Here is a 26193-nt window from a genome sequence, read left to right on the forward strand (position 1 = left end):
GTGTCTCCTTCTCTCTCTGCCCCTCCCCTGCTCACGCTTTGTCTCACTCTGTTTCTCAAAAATAAATGTGAAAAAATTTTTAAAAATTGACCTATAATTGACATACAACATATATATATATATATATATATATATATATATATATATATATATATAATTGGAACCCAAAAGGGTTCTTTTGGTATTCAGCTGGAGCGAGTGTAGACTGGATTACAAGCTTCTGAATGGCAAAAGCCACTCATGTATTGGTTTAACAGCCTTCACAGCCTCTGCACTAAGTAAGTCGAGGGGGACTTGCTGACGGTTCCCGAATGCCCTTCTGCAGGGGACGGCTGTGAGCCCTTACCAGTGGAAAGTTCTGGAAGGGTGTCATCAGTTTCGGTGTGTGACTTGGTGAGGGGTGAAGTGGTATGGTGGGCATGTCTCCTCATTTCTCTCTGGACGCAGCAGCCTTGAGTCATGCACAGGAAAAGGTAAACACCGAGGGAGAGCTATTCTCACAACTCCCACATCTCTGAATTTTACGATGTTGTTCACAGGTGAGAAATGCTAACTGACCATTTTGATGTGGAGTTAGAACTTGTTATAGGGAATACCCTGGAGAGGAGCTGACTGGCTTCTCCCGCCTGACTCAGCCTCATGCTGTAGACCCCGACAGTTTCCTCTGGGGTCGTCTGGGGCCAAATTTGATGATTGAAAGCCTAGCAGAAAGCTTGTGTGTGGGCTTCGTAAAACAGGATGATGTGGCTGCTGCAAGGGGCTCTTCGCTAAATAGAGAGTGCGGTTGGGGAAGGGCTTCAGAAGATTCTGGAATCACAAAATGCGTCTTCAGACAGTCATAGCCTCCAGGCAGCTGATCTTCTGTTTGACCCATTTGAAGTCGGTTTAAAAAAATAATAATAATAAATTCCGAATTTTCTTTGCAAACTGCAAATAAAATGCCTCAAGGATTTATTCTTTTAGTTCCTCCCTAAGCTACTTTCAAAGACTTCTTCCATCTTGCTCTTTGTGTGACTTGTTCAGATATTCCCCATCCAGGTGTTTCTTGCTTGGTCTGCTTTATTTATTTCTTCCTTGATTAAAGCACCAGGCTCACCAGCTGCTTGTTTTAAACCCGGTTTTGATGGGATTTTCTTTGTTTCAAACAATTTCTCCTCCTCCCGCATCAGCTCTGCTTAAATCTGGGAACCATATTCTCGGTACTCTGGGGGAAGATTGGATTATCTGGGACCAGTTCCTTTTACTAAGAGGTCCCCTACCACAGCCAAATCCTGCAGCATACTTCCAATGCCATCTCTGATGACTAAAGGCAACTGACACTCTGCCCTGGGCCAACGGCTTTGGGGGCCTGATGGCCATGAAGTTCTGACTTCATCGGGTGTGTCATGGGGAGTGGGGAGGGACGCAGTATGAGGGGAGGCTGGACCGTGGCAGGGCCCCCACCTCTACCTCAGCCGAACAGCTGTGCTCTACACTGTATATGCTAGAATCCAGTAAATGGTTTTTCTTGCAAAAAAAAAAAAAAAAAAAAAAAAGATTCCACAGCTCAAGAAAAATGTTTAAGTGTAATTTTTTATAGATAGAGTCAAATTGCTGTCCAGTAATGCTGCCCCAGTTTGTAATCCAGCCAAGAGCGCTTGGCCATATCCTCACTAATGCCGGATATTCAATCTTTAATTTTTCTGGTCTCCTGGGTGAAAAATTATCTCATTCTCATTTTAATTTGCATTTCCATTATTCATAGTGAGGGTAAGGATCATTTTACATATTTATTGGTGACGTATTTTTTTTTCTGTCAATTTCCCACTGCCCATGTATATGCTTTACCCATTTTTATTAGGCTCTTAATGATATTTAGAAGGTATTCTCATATTAAGATATTAATATTTATGGAGCACCTGGGTAGCTCAGTCGGTTAAGCATCCAACTCTTGGCTTCAGCTCAGGTCATGATCTCATGGTTCATGAGATCGAGCCCTAGCATCGGGCACATAGAGCCTGCTTGGGATTCTCTCTCTCTCTCCCTCTCTCTCTCTCTCTGCCTCTCCTCCTGCTCACACACATGTGAGCACTCTCTGAAAACAAATAAATAAATAAACATTAAAAAAAAACCTTAAGGGGTGCCTGGGTGGCTCAGTTGGTTAAGCATCTGACTCTTGATTTCAGCTCAGGTCATGATCTCACAGCTCATGGGATCAAACCCTGCATCAGGCTCCATGCTGACAGTGCAGGGCCTGCTTGAGATTATCTCTCTCTCCCTCTCTCTCTCTCAAAATAAATAAACTTTTAAAAAAACTTTAAAAAGATATTTATATATGTTAAAAATATTTTCTATCAAGGTGCACTTGACTTATTTTTACCTACGGCACACTTTTTAAAAATTTTAATTTATAATTTCTGGATTTTGTGTCTTTCTTAAAATTGTTTTTTTTTTTTTTTATTTCCAGGATATAAAAATAGTATCCTCCATTTTCCTCTGATACTTGTATATTTTTACTTCTTTCCATTGAGTTTTTGCATCCTGTCAAGTCTTAGGATTTGATTTTACTCTTCCTACCTTGTTACATTTTTATGGATTCTGTCAGAGGATACGAGACTCCTGGGTCAGAGACAAAGGACTTTGCTTCTCGTAGCACAGTGGCAGCATGAGCATTAGTGTGTTACTTTCAGTTCCCCTTGCCCCCAAGGCCCACAGGGGTGATGCAGATCCTGTTTTCCCTGACCAGAGATGTTCATTGAGCTTAGGGAACCAGCCTTTTCTTAGCGGAAAAAGTTGTCATTTCATCCCTCAAGGATGCTCGCTGAAAACACAGCCCTGGGGAATGGCCTGGGCCAACAAGTAGTAGTATGTGTTGGAGAATGAGCCCCCTCGACTACTGGCTCACAACAAATTCACATACATTTTCATACGTGATGAGAGACAGGGATCCATTTTCTTCCCCCAAATGGATAGCTGATAGTCCAATACCATTTGCTAAGTAGTTTCTCATTAGTGATTTGGTCACTTGGTTAAAAACACCACTAACTTAAAATACCACTTTTGCCGTATGCTACGTTCTACATTCCCAGTCATAGGTGGTATGCTTCTGGATTTACACTTCTGTTTAAAGTGATCGGTCTCGGGGCGCCTGGGTGGCTCAGTCGGTTGAGCGCCGACTTTGGCTCAGGTCACGATCTCGCGGTCCGTGAGTTCGAGCCCTGCATCGGGCCCCTGTGCTGACAGCTCAGAGCCCGGAGTCTGTTTCAGATTCTGTGTCTCCCTCTCTCTGACCCTCCCCCATTCATGCTCTGTCTCTCTCTGTCTCAAAAATAAATAAACGTTAAAAAAAAATAAAAATAAATAAATAAAGTAATCAGTCTCTCTAATAACAAAACCGTTTGGTTTACTAGAGTGATATGAAGTTTTGATATCTGATAAGCCTAGTCCTCCTGTTTTTACTTTTTTCTTGCTGTTTTGTGGTGGATGCTATTCTCGCTCATGTTCTCCTCAGGTGAAATTCAGAATTACATTTTATAATAACCTCTGCTGGAATTTTGATGGATATTGTCTGGAATTTACAGATTGAGAAAGAAAATAAACAGCAGTCAGTAACATGGTGTATCTTTGTGATCATTCAGTTTTTTAAATGTCTTTTGGTAAAATTTTCTTTTTCTTTGAGATTTATAATCTCTGGATGGATTATTTCTGGATATTTTATAGTTTTATTGTGATTAGGAATAGAATCTTTCCTGTCACATTTTTAATTGGTCACTGCTGATATACAGGAAAGTGATTTATCTTTTTTATTTAAAAAAAATTTTTAATGTTTATTTTTTAAGAAAGACAGTGTGAACGAGGGAGGGCCAGAGAGAGAGGGAGACACAGAATCTGAAGCAGGCTCCAGGTTCTGAGCTGACAGCACAGAGCCTGATGCAGGGCTCAAACTCACGAACCGTGAGATCATGACCTGAGCTGAAGTCGGGTGCTTAACTGACTGAGCCATCCAGGCGCCCCAGTGATTTTTTTAAATTTGATCTTATTTTGGGTGCCTTTACTGAACTCTATTATAAACATAATATTCCAATTAATTCTCTTTGATTTTCTGGTGGAAAGACATATCTGCAAATAATGGCAATTCTGGCATTCCCCCCACCCCCCAATATTTATCCTCAATTCTTTTTCTTATTACATTGGCTGTGACCCCCCAGGGCAGTGTTCAAGTGGGCATCTGTGTTAGTTTCCTATGACTGCTATAACGAGTTACCACCAACTTGGTGGGTTAAAGCCACAGAAGTTAATAATTACCCTACGGTTTTGGAGATCAAAAGTCCAAAATGGCGTTCGCTCGGCTACAGTCAGGATGTCTGCAGGGCTGTGTTCCTTCCGGAGGCTCTGAGGGGAGAATCCATTGCCTATTCTAGAGGCTGCCCTTCCTCCATCTTTCCAGCTGGGAGTGCAGCATCTTTCAATCTCTCTCTGACTCCAACTCTACTTCTCCTGCTTCCTCCTTTCACTCACAAGGATCCCTCTGAGTACATTGGGCTCACCCAGATAGTCCAGGATAATCTCCCCTTCTCAAAATTCTTAATTTAATCACATCTGCAAAATTTCCTTCCAGTGTTTAAGGTAACATATTCACGTGTTGCAGGTGGTAGGATATGGACATCTTTGGGGGCCCGTTATTCTGCCCACAAAAGCATCCTTGCCTTAATCCAGATGTTTCAGGGAACGAGAGTAATATTTTAGCATTAAAAAGTAAGGTTTGTTGCAGGCTTCCAACCGACCATTTTATCAAGCCAGGGAGTTTCCTCCTCTTCCTAGATTGCTAGATAAAGCTTTTATCAGGAAAGGATGCTGAATTATTTTAAAATGTGGGGTCAGGCATCAGATGATCTTCTTCTCCTTGAAACTATTAATGTACTGAGTTACATTCATAGAGGTCTTCATGCTGAAATAGCCTGCAAATTCTAGGATAACCTCTATTTGGTCATGATATATTATTCTTTTTACACAATTATGGGTTCAACTTGCTAGTATTTTATTTACTATATGGTTACATGTATGTTCAAAGTATGAGTGGCCCATGACCTTCACGTGTGCGTCTGAGCATGCACACAATATACTCTTGCATAATTTTTAAAAATATTTTTAAAATGTATTTGTTTTGAGAGAGACCGAGAACGTGAGTGGAGGAGGGACAGAGAGAGAGGGAGACGCAGAATCCGAAGCAGGCTCCAGGCCCCAAGCTGTCAGCACAGAGCCTGACGCGGGGCTCGAACCCACAAGCTGCAAGATCATGACCTGAGCCGAAGTCGGACACTTAACCCACTGAGCCATCCAGGGGCCCCTCTTGCATAATTTTAAAATCAGGATATTCCCTTAGGTGTACCGTATGCACAGGTCATTCTCACATATTTAATGTTAAAGAGCTAACAGATGATTTTTGAACCCTGATGCCCCAGATGGGTCTTATACAGCAGCCTAGCATAAGTCACAAGCTCTACTTTATTTGATAGATTTAATGGGGACATATTTTTGACTTTACAACAGTGACACAGCTCTGATGGACAGTCCTCGAGAAATAAAAATATATACATGCAAAGTTAGGGAGAATGACTAAATTGAGAATGATGCCTGGGAGAAGAGAAGCTCCATGGAGTGGGGCTGTCTGGAGGCCAGGCCCAGCCATCCGGGGTGGGTGTGGGGATCCTAGAAGTGGGAGGCAGCATCCGGGTCTTGGCTGTGCCCTGAGTGACTTTGGACAAAACCCTTGCCCCCTCTCTGGTCGCCCTTCTGCCTGTGTCAGGTTTAACGTGGAGTCTGAGACCCCCTCCCCCTTTCCCCATTGACCTTCTTGGGTCTGGCCTCCCTGAGACTGGACCCCTCCAATCACCACCCTTTACTGGGGGGCTCAGATCCCTGGGGGACTGGAGTTCCCTTCCTCACCTCCTTCTGGAAACTTAAGGGTATTTTGGCGCAAACTCCCACAGAGTTTGGGGGAAATCTAACAGGAAAGGGATAAACCTTCAGCTGTTTTCTTAGTCCCTCCACTCAGCTGCCATTAGTTTGGCTCTTAAAGAGCCAGGCCCCCTTTTCTCACTGCCATCCAGCAGTGAGGCTTTCTACCTATTGGAGGAGACTTTGGGGCTGAGAAGGGGGAATCCCAGCCAAACTGGGGTTTCATGTAGCCCCTTTGCAGCTGTTGGAGTCGTCCAAGGGCCTCCCCTCAGCTGGGTCTGGGAGGGCTCTAGGGGGCTAGGAGCTGTGTTGCCTGGGTTCTGTCCCCTCATTCTACATCAGGCACTTTATTGCTGGACCTTAGTGGGGTAGGCTTGCCCCTGCTCTTCCAGAGCCTGGAAGGGAAGACTGGAGGGCTTCCTGGAGGAGGCTGTGGAATGGGAGGGGTCGGGGCAGGAGAAAGAGGCCAGCAGCAAGCCTTTGCACATTGGGGTGGGGGCTGGGGCCTGGCAAAACCTTAAATGAGGAGCTGAATACAAGCGAGCAAAGACCACAAAAAAATACAATGTCTTAAAATGTTGATGTGTTTTGGAGATAGAATGGCTTAGTGTGGAGGTTCCAAGTAAACCCTGGTAATTTTTTGAGATTTGGTGTTTGAGACCTCTCTTCTTTGAAGAACTGGGTCTCCCACTGCAGAAAGGCACACATACATCAAAGGATGCCTTCACAGGAGGTCAAAATAGTTTCCCTGGCCCCAAGCTAAGAGATAGCTTGACGAGGGTCTTCAAGTACATGGAAGGCGGCAAGTGGAGCCTGGCAGGTGCTCCGTTTATAGAGATAAAGGCGAAAAGATGGTGACATTTTATAGCAGCACTGTGTTTGCCTGAGGAAGAAATTGTACTGGCTCTTGGGAGCAGACTAGGGTTCCAAGAGGATAGAGAACCCCAAGATCAGTGTAGTCATGAAAACCGGTAGGCAAATAAGCCAGCCGTAGGTGCGCTATGCCAAGCGCTGTGCGGGAGGCCATTAAAATCAAGTCATCCAGCTGAAATCAGAATCTTGGAGCATGTAGAAAACATGTAAGTTTGAACATAGGAAAGAATTTATAGCCCAGAAAAAGAAGCAAGCATTCCTGGGACCTTAAACTGTAATACTGCTTGGGGAGGTCTTCTGCCCTGGCCTCGTGTATGGGTTCCACTCTGTGGTCAGCTTCGTAGCTTCTCTGATGGCTGGACTTCTTAAGGAGACACCCAGATTCTCTGGTCCCCTGAGCCCCAAATCTCAAGATTACTTGGGCAGATCGATCAGAACATAGAACATAGACCCCAGGTCCCTTCACAAACCACCCACTGAGGATCTCCAGGAACTGGGTCAGGACATCTCTGGTGGATTTTGAACAGCTGCCCTGTGGCTGACTCCTCGGGTCCTCGGGGCCAGGCTTGGGAAACACTGGCACGGGATAATGACAGTTGACCCCATCGATAGGGAGGCTGGAGGGAGCACAGAACTATTGGGTGTTCAAACGTCATGAAGTCAAATGTGTTTTTGAAAAGCTTCTCATCAAAGCTTGCCTTTGATTATTTCTCGCTTGGGAATTACTATTCCACAATTTGTTTGGAATTTATTTGAAACAGCAACACTGGAGGCCGCACACTTGCTCTCCAGTTATTAGGCGGGATTCTGCGGTGTGAACATCCTTCTGTTTATATCTGAAGCTTATGCTGAAATGAGGATAATGGCAGCAGTGAACATTTACAATGTGCTTGCTCTGTGTATACTGGGGGCGGTGCTCAGTACTTGACGCGAGTTTATGTCAAGTAAAAAGGCTTGACGGAGGATGAGGCAGTACGGTTATTGGCCCCATTTTACAGCTGGAAAAACCAACGCGCGGAGAAGTGACCGCCGTGGTGATTCACCACAATGGTGTCTTGCCCAGTCTCCAGACTCCTGCTGCTGACACTGCTCTCTGCAGGACTGCTTTCTGCAGGACTCACAGTGGGCTCCCCAGAACAACGACTGATTTGTCCCCTCTGCAGGAATTCCTCAGGTCGCCGCCATCCGTGTGGATGTTTCCCTGGGGCAGCTGGGCTACCCCATGGCACCCACCTTTCCCTCCTCACACCCCTAAGCTCCCTTTGTTGATGGCTTTTCCTCCGCAGGCCTGTGTTGTGGAGAGCTGCCGATGGGACTCACGGCCCCCGAAGCTCACTATGGTCGGCGCTCAGGGTTGTGCCTCCCTCTGTGCCACCCCCGCCCCGTCCTGCTGGCCCAGGGCCCTTTCCTGTAGGATTTGCCGCCACCTTGCGCTCAGTGCGCCCCCACCCCCACCCCGCGCTCTTGGACATGTCCTCTGTTTCGTTCAGGACTCAGGCATGGGTCCCAGAGGACAGATGAATGCGGGGCACTGGGGTGTATTTGTCCCCTCCCCCCACTGACACATGTCCACTGTCCTCAAACCACACTTGTGCACCCAGTCCCCCATGTGAAGAGATCCTAGCAAGCCCCCACCCGGCCCCCACATATACCTGGACAAGCTTGATCCTAAGGATAAACACAGAACGAAAGAGACGATAATGAGGACAAGGGACTTGCCAATAACAACAAGTATCAGAGCCAAAATTGAAGCTTAGGCATCCCTCCAGCCCTGCTGGGCCATATGCTGCCCCTCTGTGCAGTACCTGAACTCTAACTTTTTTTTTGATTAAGTATTTATTTATTTCTTGGGAGACAGAGAGACGAGGGGAAGAGAGAGAGAGGGAGACACAGAATCTGAAGCAGGCTCCAGGCTCTGTGCTGACAGCTCAGAGCCTGACGCGGGGCTCGAACTCTCAACCAGGAGATCATGACCTGGGCCGAAGTTGGACACCCAACCGACTGAGCCACCCAGGCACCCCTGTTCGGTACCTGAACTCTAAAACCAAGTAAAGCACGTTGGCCCTACCTGAGGGACACCACTGCTTTCTTTCAGAGCGCTCTTTACCAGGTGGGAGGTAGCTGGGATCCAAACCACGGGTTGGTTTGATTCCAGAGCCGGTAGACTAGCTTCCTGGGTAAAGAATCCATGAAGGAATTATAAATACGCCATCGATGCGGGGCGTGTGCTGAATGTATACGCCAATTTAAACTTTTGAAAATGGCTGGTGACTGACCTCAGGATGGTGAGGTGTGGGGGGAGTACAGAGGTTAGTTCATTCGAACACACATCTTCCAGTTACACACTCTCAAAGCAAGTCTGGGTTTCTGGCCAGGTGGGCAGCTGGAGGGGAGCCGTGGCTTTGCTCCCACGCGTCCTCAGCGCGATGAGATGTTGAACATTTGTTCCCGCCTGCCTCTTTCTCATCCTTGCTGGCCTGTTTCCTCTTACAGAAGAGGGTTATAATAATCGAAATTGTGCAGGCATCCACGAAAATGAGACGAGATGATGGGATGAAAAGCACTTAGTAATCCACAAACCAGCAGAAAAATGGAAATCGTCCCCATCTTTCTGTCTCACTGGGCAACTGGACCATGTTTGTTTGTTCTTGTCGGGGGTGGGGACGGGGGATCTTTAGCAGGAGAACGTGGCCAGGGGTGATGGAATCAGCCGTGATGCCAGTGCGTGTGGCCGAATAGCACGGAGGGAGGAAAGCGCCCGTAAGGTGTGCTTTGCTCTCCGTGTGGACGTGCTCTCTGGGTCTGGAATACCGACCGAGGCAAACAGGCGGGGCTCCTTCCGCAGCCCCGTGACTAATCAGCAAGCATCGGAAGCCCAGCCTGCAAATCAAACTTAATTGTTCGCATATGTTCTCCAAGCTCTCCGTTTATGGCGAAGGTACCAGAAGGCTCTTCGCCGTGCTGATCTGTAAACACATAGTGCAGGGGCCTGTTTGGAAATGGGCTCAAGTGAACAAATCAGTCGTTGTTCTGGGGAGCCCTCTGTGAGTCCTGCAGAAACGACCCCAGCTTTAAAGCCGTCTCCGAGTGCTAAAATGCATCAAGGCTGGATCCCAGATAATGACCCCATTGTCCCAAACTGAAAATCCGCGAACTCCAGCGGTCCTGTTTCCCCAAAAGAGCAGCCTTCTTGGCTCAGCAGAGGTACTGTGAGCGTCTGGGCCGCGTGGTTCCTTGTTGTGGGGACCAGCCCGTGCCTCGCGGCCGTGAACCTGCCTGACTTCTTCCCACGAGACACCACAGCACGCCAGCACCCCCGACCCGGTTGTAACACACGAGGACGTCTCCAGATGTCCCCCAGGGGCCCAGATTGCCGGCAGTTGAGAACCAGTGAGCGAGGGTGCAGGTGAGAGCGGGGCTGGTCCGGTCAGTGTGAGCAAAAGTGGGGCTTAGAGGGGAGGATAAAGGAACCTCGGGCTAGAGCAGAGCCAAGAGGATGCCTCTGTGAATAAAGAAAGCCGAGTTCCAAGACGGTGCAAACAAACAGCCTTTGCTTCAACTGGCCATCCTCAAATCGTCCTTGTAAGGCGATGGCGGAGGATGCTGAAATGGGCCGGACCACTTAAAGCGTAAGCCTTGGGCCCGGCGTGAGGTAGAGTATCAGCAGCGAGGACAACAGGAGTTTGGACGAGCGGGAGATCACGGAGACCCAGCCTTGCGGTCGCCGGCGTCTGCTGGGATGGCAGAGTCCCTGTGGGGCAGAGGCTGGGACATCCACGCACGTTGGCACGCACACGTGCATGAATGCACACGTAGTGAAGACGGCGAGCTCGTTACTCTAGTGCCCGCCCCGCGGAGCGGGGATCGAGCCCTGCCGGAGAAGTGGCTCAGGGCCAAGCGGGAAGCGGTGCAGACCCGGCCCCTCTGATGGAGTCAGGTGCAGGGGCAGGATTTGCTCTCGGGTCGAGAGGTATGGTGTTACAACCTCAGCCACATATACGGGTCTTTTCCATTAAAAAGAAGACGCGCTCAGGTACCAGCTACTCGCCGTCGTGAGAAGGAATAATATTTTTCTAGTGGGGTTTCTATTGAGATTTTAGCAAGTCTTTAGGGCCACGGAAGCTGGTGCTTTGTGTTGGCACCACGGCCTTGGTTGTGTGCGTGTGGGCGCGCGTCTTTAACACACGGCCATACACCAGTCAGGTTTCTTCTGGAACCTGTTCTGACCTGTCCCCGGCCTCACCCCACACAGCTGGACACAGCAACCCCCACGCTGGCGATTGCCCGGCCAACAGATTCTGTGACAGGACAGGATGATCCCAGGTGGGGTGGGGGGGGGGGGGGGGGACCACAGGGGGATGGGGGTGAGGGTGGCTGTTGATCCCCATGAAGGTCAACCTTGACTGACTGTCTACTCCAGCTGTTGGCCTGGCGGGAGGGGGGCGGGGGGGGCTCGTCATCTCTCGGCGGAATCTGAAAAAGACAAAGCCCTATGACGGTCCAAATCAGAAACATGCTGCAGGCCTCCTGGAGACCTCGCGCTCTCTGCCCCCTCCCCCGAAAGCCCTCCCCCGGCTCGGCTCGTTACATCCCTCTGCCTCCCTCCCCTTCATTCTCTGGAGGATAAAAGGCAGGTAATGAAACACCTTTCTTTTAGGATGCCTTTACCTTTAAGGTGCGAAGGATAATACCCCCCAGTCCGGGGAAATGCCGGTTCAGGCTTTGCCTTCTGCATTGAGAATCACTGGAAAAGAACAGCCTGACGTGCCACAGTGTCATTTTTCTCCAAAAAGAGAAATGACGAGTAAAGCATCTGTTGTTGGGGGCCTTCCCGCTTTCCGTCCTGATAAGTAAGCAGCCTGTGGCTGCCATGTACATGCTCCGGGAAACAAGATGCTGGCGCCTTGAACTCCTTCCTCTGCTCTTTTCTCTGCAGACGCTGCTCTGGGTGTCTGGGCGAGCCCCGTAATCTTCCTTTGCCGCCACCCCCATCCCTGCGTCTGGAGGAGTGTTTTCTCTTCCTGGGTGTGTAGGCAGCCTTTCCGGGATAAAACCCACCCGTGTTCTGCCATCTAGCTGTTCCTTTGCAGGGCTTAGCTCTCATCTGGTGACGGGGGCATTTTCGGTGGTTTTCAGCTGACAGCAGAGAGTACTCGTCATTGTAAAACGTGTGCTCGGCCCTGCTGTCCTATGCCTCCCCCGTCCGGTGCCTCCCAGGTGGTCACTGAGCCCACAGTCCCGGGAAGTCTTTGTTCTGTGAAGGGAGAGCCTTTCGGGAAGGCTTGCCTCCTGGAACTCTTTCTGGAAGGTTCTGGGCTCCTCCAAGCCACAGCACCCCAAGCCCCCACCTGCCTAGACCCTGGCTGCTTCCGTTTCCCACAGTCTGCTCTGACTCGAAGCCACGGCGTCCCTCTCAAGAGGGTTCCAGAAGGAAATTAATGCGAGCGGTACATTTTGCAACGAAATGCTAAAATAGCAATCAGTGGAACTATTTCCCTGACGTGCAGGTCTAATGTGCTGCGTTGAATCAAAAGTCTTGCTCAGTGAGCCAACTCATTAAATCCTTATGAGCGGCCATCCTCAGAGATTTTCCTTCTCACACATTCTCCTGCTCATTCTGTCCCAGTTCAGCCCTATCAGGACTGCTGTTTCTTGTACTTGCCTCGTAACTACCTCTCAGGGATGTGAGAGGCCAGGGTCGTTCGGGGTGGCTGTGAGGGAGGATATGAGTGGAAATAAAGGAGAGAGGAAGAACACCTCTTCCTGTCCCCATTATGTGGGATCCATCGCCTCTCCCAAACCCGGGTTCCTGACGTTCATCCCAGACGTAAAGGACCCAGACCATGAAAGATTTCCCTTGGGCAAGCCACGTGTTCTGGGTCCAGGAAATGCTCAATTATGTGCAGGAAATGGAAGCAGAGCAGGAAAAGCTCAGAAACGTGAAAACCTGGATAATCCTGAAAAACCCTTTGGCCGTTCATTCTAACCCTCCCCCGTATTCCATTTCCAGCAGCCATTCACAAAAGGGCGTGCCTGGGGAACGGAAGTGCTCAGACAGTCCAAATGACCGATTCGGGATAACGACGGGTGTCGTTGTTTTCTCTGCATCCTGTGGTAGAATCCAGTTTTTATTATGAGTGACCTCACCTGGAGGAGACCTTGAGAAACGCAAAGGAGAATGGTCCCCAGGTGGCCCTGTCAGTCACCCCCCGAGAAGGTCACCGCTGGGCCTCCTGGAATAGAGCACCTGCATGTGGGGGCTCGCGGTGACCACGGCCTCCACCGTCACACTCAGACATCAAACACGAGTGGCTTGGGGTGGCTCCCACAGCTACTGAGGCTGACCATGACCCCGGTTGTCGGGGTGGGGGTGTGGGTCTGGGCGCAGGCTCTGGCCAGGCAGTGGTACACTTTGGGCTGCTCAGGCTTTTAAAGGCTGGAAGGTCCTTCTTGGCGTGACAGATGGGAGGCTCGGACCTTGCTCAAAGCGACAGGTTTCTGAACACTGTTCAGTGGGAACAAACAGTAATTTGGACTTTGCTTTTCAGCCTGGACTCTTTCCTGTATGGCCTTCACACCCTCTTCAAAGGTGACTTTAGAATAACAGCGCGAGACGAGTGGGTATTTGCCGACGTGGACCTTCTGCATAAAGTTGTCGCCCCGGCCATCAGGATGTCCCTGAAGCTTCACCAGGTAAAAACCAAAACAACAATCCATTTTCTATAAAAGGATAAGCCTGAAACATGATGGGGGAAAAAGCCTTTTTCAAAAACATGGTCCCTTTTCTTGGCATGACGTTTGTGAGCAGGCGTGTAACTAAGCATCGAGGCCGTCCAGATATTCTTGACCTCAGCGGTGGTGATTGGTCTGCAAGAGCTGCTGGGGGCGGTGATGTCCCGCTAGGACAGAGAAGGGGAGCTGGCCACCGAAAATGACATCTCAGAAGTACCCAAACTGTATTGCAAAGGCAGAGAAACCAAGGCTGAAAGCTGTTTCCCTAGGCACGTTCCAGCGGTTAGGACAATGGGACGAGGACGTGTCCTCTACCCCGTCGGGATTCGGAAGGAGTGTGGGAAGAGAGTCCACGCGGAGTGGACCTGGCCCTTCGGGTCACCGGCCGAGTCGCCATGTGGTCACTCACCCACGGATCAGCTCGCTGGTCTTCCCCGAGCCTGCACATGGACCTCTTTCCCCCCCAGGACCAGTTCACTTGCCCTGATGAATATGAAGACCCAGGGGTCCTCTATGAGGCCATCCAGTCCTTCGAGAAGAAAGTCGTGATCTGCCACGAGGGCGACCCGGCCTGGAGGGGCGCTGTGCTGTCCAACAAGGAGGAGCTGCTCACCCTGCGTCACGTGGTGGACGAGGGCACTGACGAGTACAAGGTCATCATGCTCCATAGGACCTTCCTGAGCTTCAAGGTGATCAAGGTACAGTGGCCCTACCTCCCGGCTGGCACCAGCGTTCACGTCTCAGGGACACAGTCTCGGAGGAGCGGAGGTGGGCAAAGGGGCCAGGGTCCCTCGAGCCTGTGAGAACCAGTGTGTCCACAAGGGCTTTGGCGAGGAGTCCTGGTAGACACACGTGTAGATGAGGGTCAGGATCTGCCTTGTTTTTAAACACTTTTCTAGTTCGCCAAAGTTCCAGAACTTTCTGTAATAACCTATCCCTGGACCTGGGGGCTTTCTTACCAGTGTTTCTTTTCTTCGTATAGCTTCGAACCACTGGACCAAAGCAACAGCTTTCTTATTCGCCCTGTTTCCCCATGAAAGTGGCATCATACCCATCTTACAGGACTGCCCGCGGCTCCGGCTTGACTGCGAAAACAGCTTTAGGCCAAAGTCCTGTGGTCACAGATACTCAGACCCATAGCCCTGGTCGCTCTCCGTAGGTTAAAATCAACAGACTGAAAACACATGCCACCATCTGCTTTTCTCTCCGTTCCTTCCCCCGCCTGCAGGTTAACAAAGAATGTGTCCGCGGCCTCTGGGCCGGGCAGCAGCAAGAGCTCATATTCCTTCGCAACCGCAACCCGGAGCGCGGAAGCATCCAGAACAACAAGCAGGTCCTCCGAAACTTGATTAACTCCTCCTGTGACCAGCCCCTGGGGTACCCCATGTACGTCTCCCCACTAACCACGTCCTATCTAGGGACCCACAGGCAGCTGCAGAGCGTCTGGAGCGGCCCCGTCACTTTGGACGGCATCAGGACGTGGTTCCGAACCAAGTGGTTAAGGTAGGTCTTTACCACCAAGGCCTTCATCCAGACGTTGGGGGGGGGGGGGGGGGGAGAGCTCCCCCACTTCTGGTTAGAGTTTCACTGTTGTGTGATTAAAACCGCTATTCCCGTGTGGCCTAACAGATCATTTGTTTCCCTGAGCAGTCTCAGATGACGAATCAGGGAAACCTCACGCAGATGAGAATCTGTGTCCCTCGCACTTGCTGAGGCTGAGGTCTGGCTGGCGTTCGTGCACGGCGTTCGCGCGCAGTGTTCGTGCACGGCGATCACGCAGAGCATTTGTACGCAGCGTTCGTAAACAACGTTCGGGCACAGCACTCATGCACAGAGTTCGTGCACGGCGCTCGCGCAGAGTGGCACGGGTTATGGGTCTGCAGGAGTAGCTGTTGTACATCTGTTACGGGGCCGGGGCCTGAACTCCCCCAGCACACGGCTTCCAACCAATAAGCCTTTCTGCTTGGGATAATGTCTCTGGTTAGCTGGGATGAATTCTAGGCGGTTTGGCCCAAGTATGGCAGAGCTCCAGATCTCAGGCCTCGAAGCCCAGGGTTCTTTCAGAAGGTCAAGGCTGCAGCATGTGGATCCCGATGTGTCATTCATTTCTCAGGCACTGGCATCTGGGGAGCAGACCCCTCCCCCACCCCCCTGCATCCCAAGTGTGCTGCTCACCTGTAGAGTGTGGTCTTTTTTAATCCTGATTTCCACAGGGGTGTGGTGGGGCACTGGGGGGGGGGGGGGGGGGGGGGGCGGGTAGAAATGTCTGGTGAGGGCCCTTGAAGTCCCTCTCCCCCGACAGGATGCGGAAGGGCTGTAACGCCGGCCAGCATGGTACAGGCAACATCGAAGACGTGGATGGGAGGGCTGCCCCGTCCGCGGGAGGCGGCCACGCTCCGGGCGGCGAGAGCCAGGAGAGCAGCACGGAGCAGCCCAGAAAAGATGGGACCCACCACTGGTCACCACACGAAGGGACACAGAGGACAGGTGGGTGCAGCGGGCCTCACGGTTACTGATCAAGGCTCCTCTGGTCCCCGTGACTGACACCACGGGTTATGCTGTCATTCTAGCCTTGGAGAACTCCTTCTTACAAAAAGAAAAAATCAGGATTGGGCCACAGGATGCCCTAAATTTACTGACTCTTGAAGGTTCTACTCAGGAAAACCTCTGGTAGACTCAGCTTTTTTTTTTTTTTAAGTTCATTTATTTATTTTGAGAGAGCACACAAGTTGGGGAGGGGCAGAGAGAGAGAGAGGGAGGGAATCCCAAACAGGTTTCGCACTGTCAGCAAGAGCCCGACAAGGGGCTTGAACTCACAAACCGTGAGATCATGACCTGAGCCGAAATCGAGAGTTGGATGCTTAACCGACGGAGCCACCCAGACGCCCCTATTAGAACTCAACTTTTATCCTTTATCCATATCCTATTACCTTAGCCAGCCATCTGTCTGTCTGTCCGTCTGTCCCCCCTCTTACTCACTTGGTGGCCATCGGATCGTGTGCCTACTGTGTGTGGCTGTGCTGTAGCTACCGGTCCAGGCTGGCACGTGCCTCCTTCCGGGAGTGGACCCTCATTCCTCTCTGCATCTGTGGGGTGCACAGACAGGCCTCCTGCCCCCCCGTTTCTTGCTTCTCTCTGGTTCCTGCCTCCACCCCCCCGGCACATACACCTGCCATTTCAGAGGAAAAGAAACGAGGCGGAAAAGGGTGCCGGCAGACCTGATGGACGAGGTGCACTGGTCCATGCCTGGGGAGAGTTTAAAGTTTAGAATCGCTTTGCAACTGGTGCCCACCTAGTGAGGCTCACCCAGGTGGATGAGGTTCTGAAGCCCGCTCCCCTGGGGACAGGGTAGGAGAGGCGGCACCGAGGGCTCGAGAGGACACGCCAGGTGGCTTCAGGACGGGCAGCTGCTGCGTCCTAGCTCCTGCCCACACATCGGTGCTCGGCTTTGCCCTTCGCAACCTGTTAAGCTGTTTCACCTTTTGGCCTTGGCGCTTCCTTACCATCCAGAAGCCTTCGCTAAACACCTCTCTGTGCGTGTCCCACAGGCCAGCTCTGTATGGAGGGAGTTAGCCAGGGACGGTCCCTGCCTCCTGGAAGTGCCCCAAGCAAGGCTGAGGATTTGACTGAAACAGTGAGGGTTTACATAAACACAGGCAAGCGGTAGGTAGATAGACAGATGATAGAAAGATAGATGATAGGAAGGAATGAAGGAGAAAGAAAGAAAGAAAGAGAAAGAAAGAAGGAAGGAAATAAAGAGAGAAAGAAAGAAAGAAAATAGTATAATACATATAGGGAGGGACACCTGAGTGTCTCAGTCAGTTAAGCGTCCAGCTCTTGATTTCAGCTCAGATCATGATCTCAGGGTTCATGAGTTCAAGCCCTGCTTTGGGCCCTGCACTGATGGTTAGGCGCCTGCTTGGGATTCTCTCTCACCCTCTCTCTCTCTGCCCCTCCCCTGTTTGTGCGCTCTCTCTCTTTCTCAAAATAAATAAACTTAAAAAAAAATACACATACATAGGGAGGGGCGGGGGGAGAGATGACTGATAGATGACAGATGGATAAGCCTGAGAGATGGAAAGCTAGAAGATGGGAAGGAAGAAGGTGGGGAGAGAGAGGGAGATGGGTGGATAGGCAGAGTGGCTGGCGTTAGCTGCTCAGAGGGGACGGAACCCCCTGCCCCTTGACTGAAGCCATCCTCCCTGAACGCGGAGTGAGCGGTGCCCCTGCCAGGCCCGAGGCCTCAGTGTGTGGCTCGCTCTCAGGCTGGGACTTTCTTACTGTTTGGTTGACCCTTGTTGTTACTGAATGAGGAATGTTAAGGTTCAAGATCACCGAAGTGATTTTCCAGATGGGAACATGCAAGGTGGCTTCCACATGGAGAAGAGGCTGCGTGTTTGTCCAGGTGGCTCGTCTGCAGCGGAGAAAGTCTGGGGCCGGGGGATCTGGCGGGAGGAAGGCCGGGTGTGCTGGACGAGCCTCGGACCCAGTGAGACGACTCCTCTTCGTAAGGAGTAAAAGGGTGCCCGCTGTGCTGGGCCCGGCAGAGGCTAGAGTTCCTCCCTCTCCTCACAGCCCAGATGCCGTGGGTCGTGAATGTTCTTCCCATTTACAGCCAGAGGCCAGCACCTGGGAGCAAATACAGACTTTGGGGGCAGATATTACAGCACGATCTTCCAGAGGCCAAACCAGCTGTTGTTTTCCTTATTGCTTCTCAAAACTGCTCCTGCCAAGGTCACTCCTGGCTTTCCATGCTCTCCAAGGTGCCTGGGCTCCCAGCCCTCATGACTGTCAGCCCCCCACCCCGCCCCCCGCCCCCCGAGGCTGCCTCAGGCTCCCAGACCAGCGGTCCTCCTGTTCAGGGGCCTGAGGGGGCCCATCACCAGGCCCCAGCGGCTTTGAAGCCGCCCGCCCCGGGTGTATCAGGACATCCCTGCTGCGGTGACAGATCTTAATAACAATCGTTGTGCCCGACCCTCACCTGTGTGCTTTCCAAGTGCAAATTCACTAGTGTCACCATGACCCAAAGGGAGAGCCCCTCCCCATAATCACCTTGCAGCTGAGGGGACGGGGCATGAAGTCACATCACTGCCCAGAGTCACGCAGCTGGGACTCAGACCCAGAAGCCGCCATTCTAACCACCGGGCACGGTCCCTGCCCTCTGGCCCTGGGGTGCTGTGTCACCTCATCAAGTGCCGCCCTCGTCCCCAAGCCCAGGCACGAGCCGATGGGGCCGCCGGCCTGCACCTGCCCCAGCCCTCCATCTGTGCTGCTGGCCGCGTCCCTGCCCTGAGTTTGTCCTGTCCCCTGGCTGGCGAGTCTCCTCTCACACCTGGTCTCCCTTGTGACCCACGAGAAGGCAAAGCTGACACTCCGTTCCTCCCCAGGCAGCCAGCCGGGCTTCCTTTATGTCCCCACTTGGGGGTGGGGGCACAGGGGGGAACCCGTGCTGACATGCCTGCAGAGGAGGAGTCACTGCCCCGCTGCAGGGGGTCAGAGGACCCAGAGCGGGGAGGATGGGCCAGCCCACCCCTCCCCTCCCCTCCCCTCCCCTCTCCTCCCCACCTCACACACAGGAGGCACTTCTCTCTTGCTCTCTTTGGCCCTTCCCGCAGCCCTGATGACTCCTGGCAGCCAGAGCGGTGTCCTTTGAACTTAAGGCGGGTCAAGGCATTCTTCGGCTGAATCTCGGTGTCACGGCCTCCCTTCCCACCAGCGGCAAAGCTGGAGCCCTTTGCCAGGGCAGCTGTCACAAAGTACCACGCACGAAATGTCTTGCCCCACAGAAACGGTTGTGTCCCAGTTCGGGATGCTGGAAGCCGGTGATCAAGGCGATCAAGGTGCCGGGAGGTCTGCTTCCTCCCGAGGGCTGTGGGAGGATGTACGCCAGGCCTCTCCCAGCTTCTGGGGTCTGCTGGCTGGCTTTGGCGTTCCTTACCTTGTAGACACATCACCCCCTCTCTCTGCCTCCGTCTGCACGTGGTGCTCTCCCCGGGACACCTCCCGGGTCTGCGTCCGAATCCCCCCTCTCTTTGAGGATGCCAGTCCCGCGGGAGGAAGGCCCCCCGGTATGACCTCATGGGACAAATTACACCTGTAACCGCCCTATTCCCAAGTAAGGTCACATTCTGAGGTGCTAGGCGTTAGGACTTGAGTGTGTGGATCTGGGGGGCACGCTTCTGCCCTCGCCTGGCCTGCATGGCTCCCCGTGACGGACCATCTCCCCGATACCTACTTTCTGCCCTCTGGCCGGCTCACGTTGCCCTGGTCCCCGGGCCTCCTTGCTGACCCTCGTCACGCAGGCTCCCCTTCAGGGCCTCTGCGCTCCTGCTTCTTCCAGCTCCAACATGCTTCTCCCCAGGTCGCGGGTCCCCCGCTCACTCGCCCAGCCTCTCATCGAATGCGGCCTGCCAGAGAGGCCCCAGCAGGCCGGTCACACAGCACCACCCCCACTCTGCCCTGCCACCACCGCGTCAGGGACCGGGAGCCGTCCACTGTCCCCGGCCTGCGACAGCACAGCGCAGTGGGTGCTGGGTGTGGCCGGCCCTAACTTCTGCAGGGGACGGACAGACGGCCCCCGCCCCATCTTCCCCAGCGAGGGGCCCTCGTGCATGTGTGTAGGCCTCCTAGTCTGCGCGTCCGTACCCCATCTGTACCCTGCCGACAGCGGCAGGAAGGCCCGCCGTCCAGCCCGGGAAGCAGGGCGCCTGGGGCTGTGGTCTGAGCAGGCTCTGGGTCTGGGTGGAGACTCCCGAGTGCCAGGCGCCCAGCACAGGGCCCCGCAGGAGTGTGTGGGGGCTCGGCCTGTCCCTGGTTTCCTGGCCCTGTGGGGGGAGGTATGGCCGCAGGAGCGCCTGGGTGAGGCCCCTCTAAAGTGCCAGGCTAGGTGGCCGCTCAGGTCTGTGGTGGCCCTGTGCTCAGCGGTCACTGGTTGAACGAGCGGATGGTTGCCCCCAAGCTCTGAAAGCTGAGTTCGGACATTCGCACCGAGGCCTCCCTTTAGGGCCAGACGCTGGGTCATATTCCCAAGTGGGACCTCAGCGGTAGCCGGCGTCTGTCTGTCACGGCCGCGAGCACTGGCGCCAAGAGCCGCTCACCCTGCTGGCTTGTCCCGGGTGCCCCAAGCCCCCTGCCAGAATCCCACCAGGGCCCGGCTCTGCACTTTCAGAAAGTTCTCCGGGAAACCTCTCCTGGTGGACACTCTCCTGGTGATGCCTTGGGGACAGGGCCCTGCCCACACCAAACTGGCACAGTCCTGGGAAGAAGGGGGACCCCAGAAGGCAGCCGAGGACCACCCCCTGGGTCCCCTTTGGGCTACCGCCCACCCCTAGAGCATCCGGGGTGTCTCTTGGGAGGCAGTAGGAGCCCCAGCTGGTTCACCGAAGAGCTCGAGTTCTGCAGAGAGGTTACCTCCTCCAACCATTCGGGTTAGCGTCCCCAAGGGGGCCCGGGAGCTGAGGGAAGCTGGGGGTCGTGAGTCCCAGACAGGAGATGGCAGGGGCCACCCCTCTGGCCCTCGCCCCCCTCCAAGCTCTGGCTGATGCAGAAACTGCCCAGCGTCCCCACCCTCCCCTTGGCAGCTGCCCAGGGTTCTGCCTCGTGTGAGGGCTCCCGGGGTGAGTCCTCCCTTCCTAATGCTCACCTGGGAGCTTCACAGGCGGTGGCGTGAGCAAAGCGTCCATTCTGGGAGGGGGGTGTCACAGGGTGGGGATGGAAGCCACAACTGCACTCGAAGGGATGCGGCGTGTGAGACGGTGTCCTTGAAAGTAGCATCTGGGACCCCCAGGAGCTCCTCAGCACAGCAGGGGAATAATCTGGAGGCAGGCTGGCGTGCAGGTCCCCTGAGAGAAATCTAGAGAGGCCCAAAGTGGGTACGCGAGAGGGACAGGTTGCCTCCCACACACTCAGGACACAGACGCCTCTCCCTCCTGCCCCCTGGAAAAGGTAAACGTCACCTTGTTTTTACTACTACTGTGGTTGAAGCCATACAGGGACATCTGCCATCTTGTGCTGACATTCTCTGCACCTGCTCACCCTCTGTGTGAAGTGCAAGGACGGGACCGTCGTCTCTGATCTCCCCGTCCCTCCGCAGGTAGAAACACGCCCCACCTCGTAAGCGGCGTGCTGGAGCCCCAGGCCTCGGAGGACCAGGGAGGTGAGGGCTTCCTGAGGCTCCGTGCCGCGGACCCTTGGCACCCGATGAACAGCAGTGCCCACAGGTGTCCGCGGGGTGACAGGACAGCCACACCCAGCTGGCCCTCCAAAGACCGGGACCCCTTACGCCCACCCGCTCCTTGGCGGGTGCGGACGGCATGGGCACTCGGGGAGGGTTTCTGACTCGGGCAGGGTCAGGGGACGTTCTCCATTCCCGAGGCCCCGTGTATACCGGCCCCTGGGGTCCCAGGGACAAAAGGCCCCGAGAGGGAGCCCCTGGTGGGAAGGGGCAGCCCCAGCTGGCCGGCCGACCCTGCCCTGGGGAGCCCGGACCTGCTGCAGCCGGTGGTGCCCTGACGAAGCCACCTGCCTGCCCTTCCGGCAGGCCGGCGCCCCCCACCCCGCCCCACTGTCCTGCCTCGGAGACCCTGGGTTTCATCGCAGCCACAGCCCTCTCTGGCCTCCCCGTCTCCCCCCAGGTGAATCAAACTCCTGTGCCCACACGAGTAGAGACCAGGGCTCCCAGAAAGGGAGGCTGCCCAGCCAGCGGACGTTAAAGGCTGTCCTCCGGTCAAGGGGAGGGGATTCCCACGCCCAGATCTCTGTCCTTGGCTCGGAAAGTCCCTGCCCCAGTGCCCCACCCCAGAGGCCACCCTCCAGCGCACGGTGAGGGCCCGGCCTGCCTGCAGGGGCACATCCGGGCGTCTCAGCCTCTAGGGCAAAGTATTCTCTAAGCTTCTCCAATGGTTCTAATGGCCGAGGTCAAGAAGCCGTGTCCCCACTCGAAACTTTCCGGGGCCAACTCTGTTCCTCATCAGGGATTTACAACACTCTAGGGTCTCAGTCTGAGGTCAGTCCTACGGGAGGGTCCCTGCCGTCCTTACTGCCAGTCAGCGTGCTGTGTGCTGAGCCTGTGGGAACAGCGCAGCCGGCGTCCCTTCAGGGGGGCGGGGAGGATGGCGGCCAGTGCCGTGCACACCATAGAGCAAACAGTTACCACCCGTGGGCTGAGCGCCGTGCGGAGGGAGGCCCCGGGGGTCGAGGTGGAGGGCCTGACTCCCTGGAAGGGCACGACTGAGCAGCTTAGCCAAGTGGCAGTGATGGAACGGTCGGAAGGGTGAATGTGAACCAAATTCTAAGGACAGGGATCTTGTTTTACGGTGCCCAAGGCTCGATTCCCGTAACCGGGGACCCAGCCGCTCCTTCCCCTGGGCCCTGCCTCTCGGTTCTCACACGAGTGTCCCAATCCCGGTCCTTGCCAGACTCCCGGAGGACTGACCCCTGTCCCCAGCCCGCCACACTACGTCTGCTGCCCCCCTGCCCCCCATGTGCCCCGCACTCACTATACGGTCTCGATCACGGCCCGACGGCCTGCAGTCTTCTTGCCACGCCAAGAAGTAGACGTCCCAGCCGGAAGGGGACTGGTCGCTGTGGTGGAGGCTGGTGGCCTACTTGTGGGACGGCAGTTAGGAGTTCATAACTAATCTGAATCCCAGACTGGACAGGAAGGCTATGCTCTCTAATAGGAGGCGTCCCAGAACCTGTCACATAACCATCAAGGATGGAGGAATGGTGCCAACGTGATGAACCAAGGAGGGTAATTTCTATGGTATTTCAACCCGGGTTCTAAGGAGGTTTGCCCTACAAACGCTCCTCATTTGATAATGGAGAACTGGCAAAGTAAAATTGGAAAATAATTACCCTGAACAGCACAGATGAATTTAGCACGATTTGCTTACTTGTTCCACTTGCAGAATTAATAAAAAAAAAATTAAGAGCAGCAATAACAACCACAAAAGGCAACAAGAGTGAAGCGATGAGATGCGGGGAGTCACATTATCTTGCACAGAACACAGACCATTCCTCTTGGACGGACAGATGGGTCTTCATCCCTTTGTTTCTGGGGCCTGCTGACGAGTTCCCCCACCGAGCACGGGTGGTCCGCTACCCAGCCATCAAAATCACTGACTTGTGGATGAATGTAGGGTATTTTTGGACAGCAATCAGCATTACGGTATAAATCACAAACAGATGTTTGGCCTTGTCAGACCGAACAGACTACCAAATCACCGTCTCTGCTAATTCGCATTCGTCAGGGTCCCTTTTCTCCCCGTTTTTCCCTCTGAGAGGGTAACTTAGCTCTTCGGTGTGGGTGGATCAGATGGGCGCCGGCCCCGGGTTGAGAGCGCCAGGCCAGGGGCTGCCCACGCTCCTCCCAGTCCTGTGGGACTCTGAGCGGCACCGTGGGTGGGTCCCTCCAGCAGGTGGGCAGGAGCGATCAGGTGGGGACACCTGTGGAGACGGGCACCCCCCCCCCCATCCTGCTGTCTACACTGCACTGGATCCACATGAGGCAGAGGGCCCTTGCAGCCAAAAAGAGGCAGAGTGGAGGCAGGGCTGGAGGAGACCCCTGGAATCTCTGTATTAATAGGGTCCCTAAGGCGCTCTCTTTCAAGGACATGTCTCTTCTCGGGGCCTCCTATACACATACGTAAGGATTTTAGAATCGCCAGATGCACAATTACTAACTTGGGACATTTGGGGTGAGGTGGAACATGAGAAAATGCACGGGACAGTCCTCAGGGGGCCACCCCTTCAGCCCCTCTGTTTTTACCGACTGAATGCCTACATTGTCGCGGCTTCGGGAGACATGTCGATAAGGCAGTTGGTAGAACCGTGTGTGAGGTCACTGCTCCCTTCAAAATGATAGTTCAGAATTAGAGCCTAGAAATTGTTGATGCTTACATTAAGCGACTCAGCGTCCTGGTGAGCACACGCCTTCCTCCCCCCACTTCCCTATAAAACTGCCAGCGGTCGCTCCCTTCTCCCAGAGGCGTGGGCAGGACCAAGCCTTTGGGGCAGTCGGAACCCTTCTGTCGAGAATGGCCTTGTGTCCGCAAGCCTCAGCAGGAGCCCTGAGCCCAGGCGTGGCCGGCACGAGGGAGTTGGGGGCCACGCGCATGTCAATGCGGGCCTGGGCCTGGCCAGTCACACCTGTGAGGGCTGCTTCTTAATGACCTTGATTTTAGGGGAAAACTTTTGTAGAAAACGAAGGCTGAGGCAGGTGGCTCAACCATTCCCCACGTACCTTTTAAGGCAACTAAAAATGACACAAGCCTGCATGTTTCTTCCCTTTATCGCTGCTTATCAGATGAGCATAGGAGCCAAGGTCCTGACGCAGGAACTGAATTGGATTTGCTTGCTAGGGTCAAATTACACTGTCAAGTGACACATCCCAGGGTGCCTGGGTCTGGAGCTTCCGGAAACGCAGGACTCGCGTCGATCACCCTGACCCCCGCTCCCCGTGGCAACACTTCCACTCGCCCGGGGGCTGCCGGGGGCTCTTGGCTCAAGCCACGTCCTCAGGGTCCCGGGAGGGGCCGTCCCGGCCTTGGCAACAGTGGACCAACCTGGGGCCCAGCTGCCCGTCCCGCCGCACAGACCGTGACGTTGGTAAGCACTTGCTGTGGCAGCCGGTTCCGCTTTCTTTTACAGGCGGGAGGAAAGGCCGGAGCCAGTCTGTCCAAGCACACGAGGCGTTGAGCCAAAGGCCGCCCGTGCTGAGCTCATCGGGCCCCATCCTAGAGAGCCACCCGGCCTTCCTGCAGACGTCCACGTCGGTCCACGAGCTGGCCCAGAGGCTCTCGGGCAGCCGGCTGTCCCTGCACACCTCGGCCGCGTCCCTGCACTCGCAGCCCCCACCGGTCACCACCACGGGCCACCTGAGCGTCCGCGAGCGGGCCGAGGCGCTGATCAGGTCCAGTCTGGGCTCGTCCACCAGCTCCACCCTGAGCTTCCTCTTCGGCAAGAGGAGCTTCTCGAGCGCTCTGGTCATTTCTGGACTCTCTGCCGCGGAGGGGGGCAACACCAGCGACACCCAGTCGTCCAGCAGCGTCAACATCGTCATGGGCCCCTCGGCCCGGGCCGCCAGCCAGGCCACACGGGTAAGGGGCTCGGCCGGCGGGCCAGGGTGGGGGTGCGGGCCCCCGCGTCTGCCATCGCCTCGTCCACGGGGGCCCCAGACAGGAGGTGTTCTGGCCGTGCGCGGAGGCAGACGAGTCGCACGGCGCACGTCCCGCAGGTGATGACACACGGCAGGCAGTACGGAGCCTGCGAGACACCGGAGCTGGGCTGAACTGCTCTCCTTAGCCCCGAACCCGGGATGCGAGCGGGTCCACTTCCCCCCCCAGAGCAGGAACACGTTCTCCTTCGTTCCCTTTTCGCGCCAGTCTGGCCCGAGGGAGGGGGAAGAACACACATCAACACCGGCGTCAGACTACGGTCCGTTCCTTCCGCCGGATTCAATCTGAAAGCTGCCGTGGTGTGGCCTTCTGCGCATGTATTTAAATGCTAGGAAACGAGAGGTTGAGGGACTCCCCCTAAGCAAACGGCTCCTTACCCAGAGCTCCAGGCGAGCGGACGTGAGGCGAACACTCGCGCTTTGTAAGAGAGAAAGTGAGTGAACGGACACTCCCCACCCAGCGGTCGGGAGGCGAG

At 54.2% G+C, this 26193-nt stretch overlaps 1 protein-coding gene across 1 annotated transcript in view; it reads left to right on the forward strand.

Annotated features, from left to right (window-relative positions):
• Positions 1 to 26193, forward strand: part of LOC125932608 (pecanex-like protein 2) — a 62472-nt gene that overhangs the window by 34490 nt on the left and 1789 nt on the right. Inside the window, exons 6-10 of the mRNA XM_049645002.1 lie at positions 13359 to 13503; positions 14010 to 14240; positions 14771 to 15045; positions 15845 to 16029; positions 25192 to 25640. Coding sequence (XP_049500959.1) covers positions 13359 to 13503; positions 14010 to 14240; positions 14771 to 15045; positions 15845 to 16029; positions 25192 to 25640 — 1285 coding nt within the window. The remainder of the gene's footprint in view (positions 1 to 13358; positions 13504 to 14009; positions 14241 to 14770; positions 15046 to 15844; positions 16030 to 25191; positions 25641 to 26193) is intronic.

This window comes from Panthera uncia, chromosome D2 (assembly GCF_023721935.1).
Source record: "Panthera uncia isolate 11264 chromosome D2, Puncia_PCG_1.0, whole genome shotgun sequence".
Classification (NCBI taxonomy): Eukaryota; Metazoa; Chordata; class Mammalia; order Carnivora; family Felidae; genus Panthera; species Panthera uncia.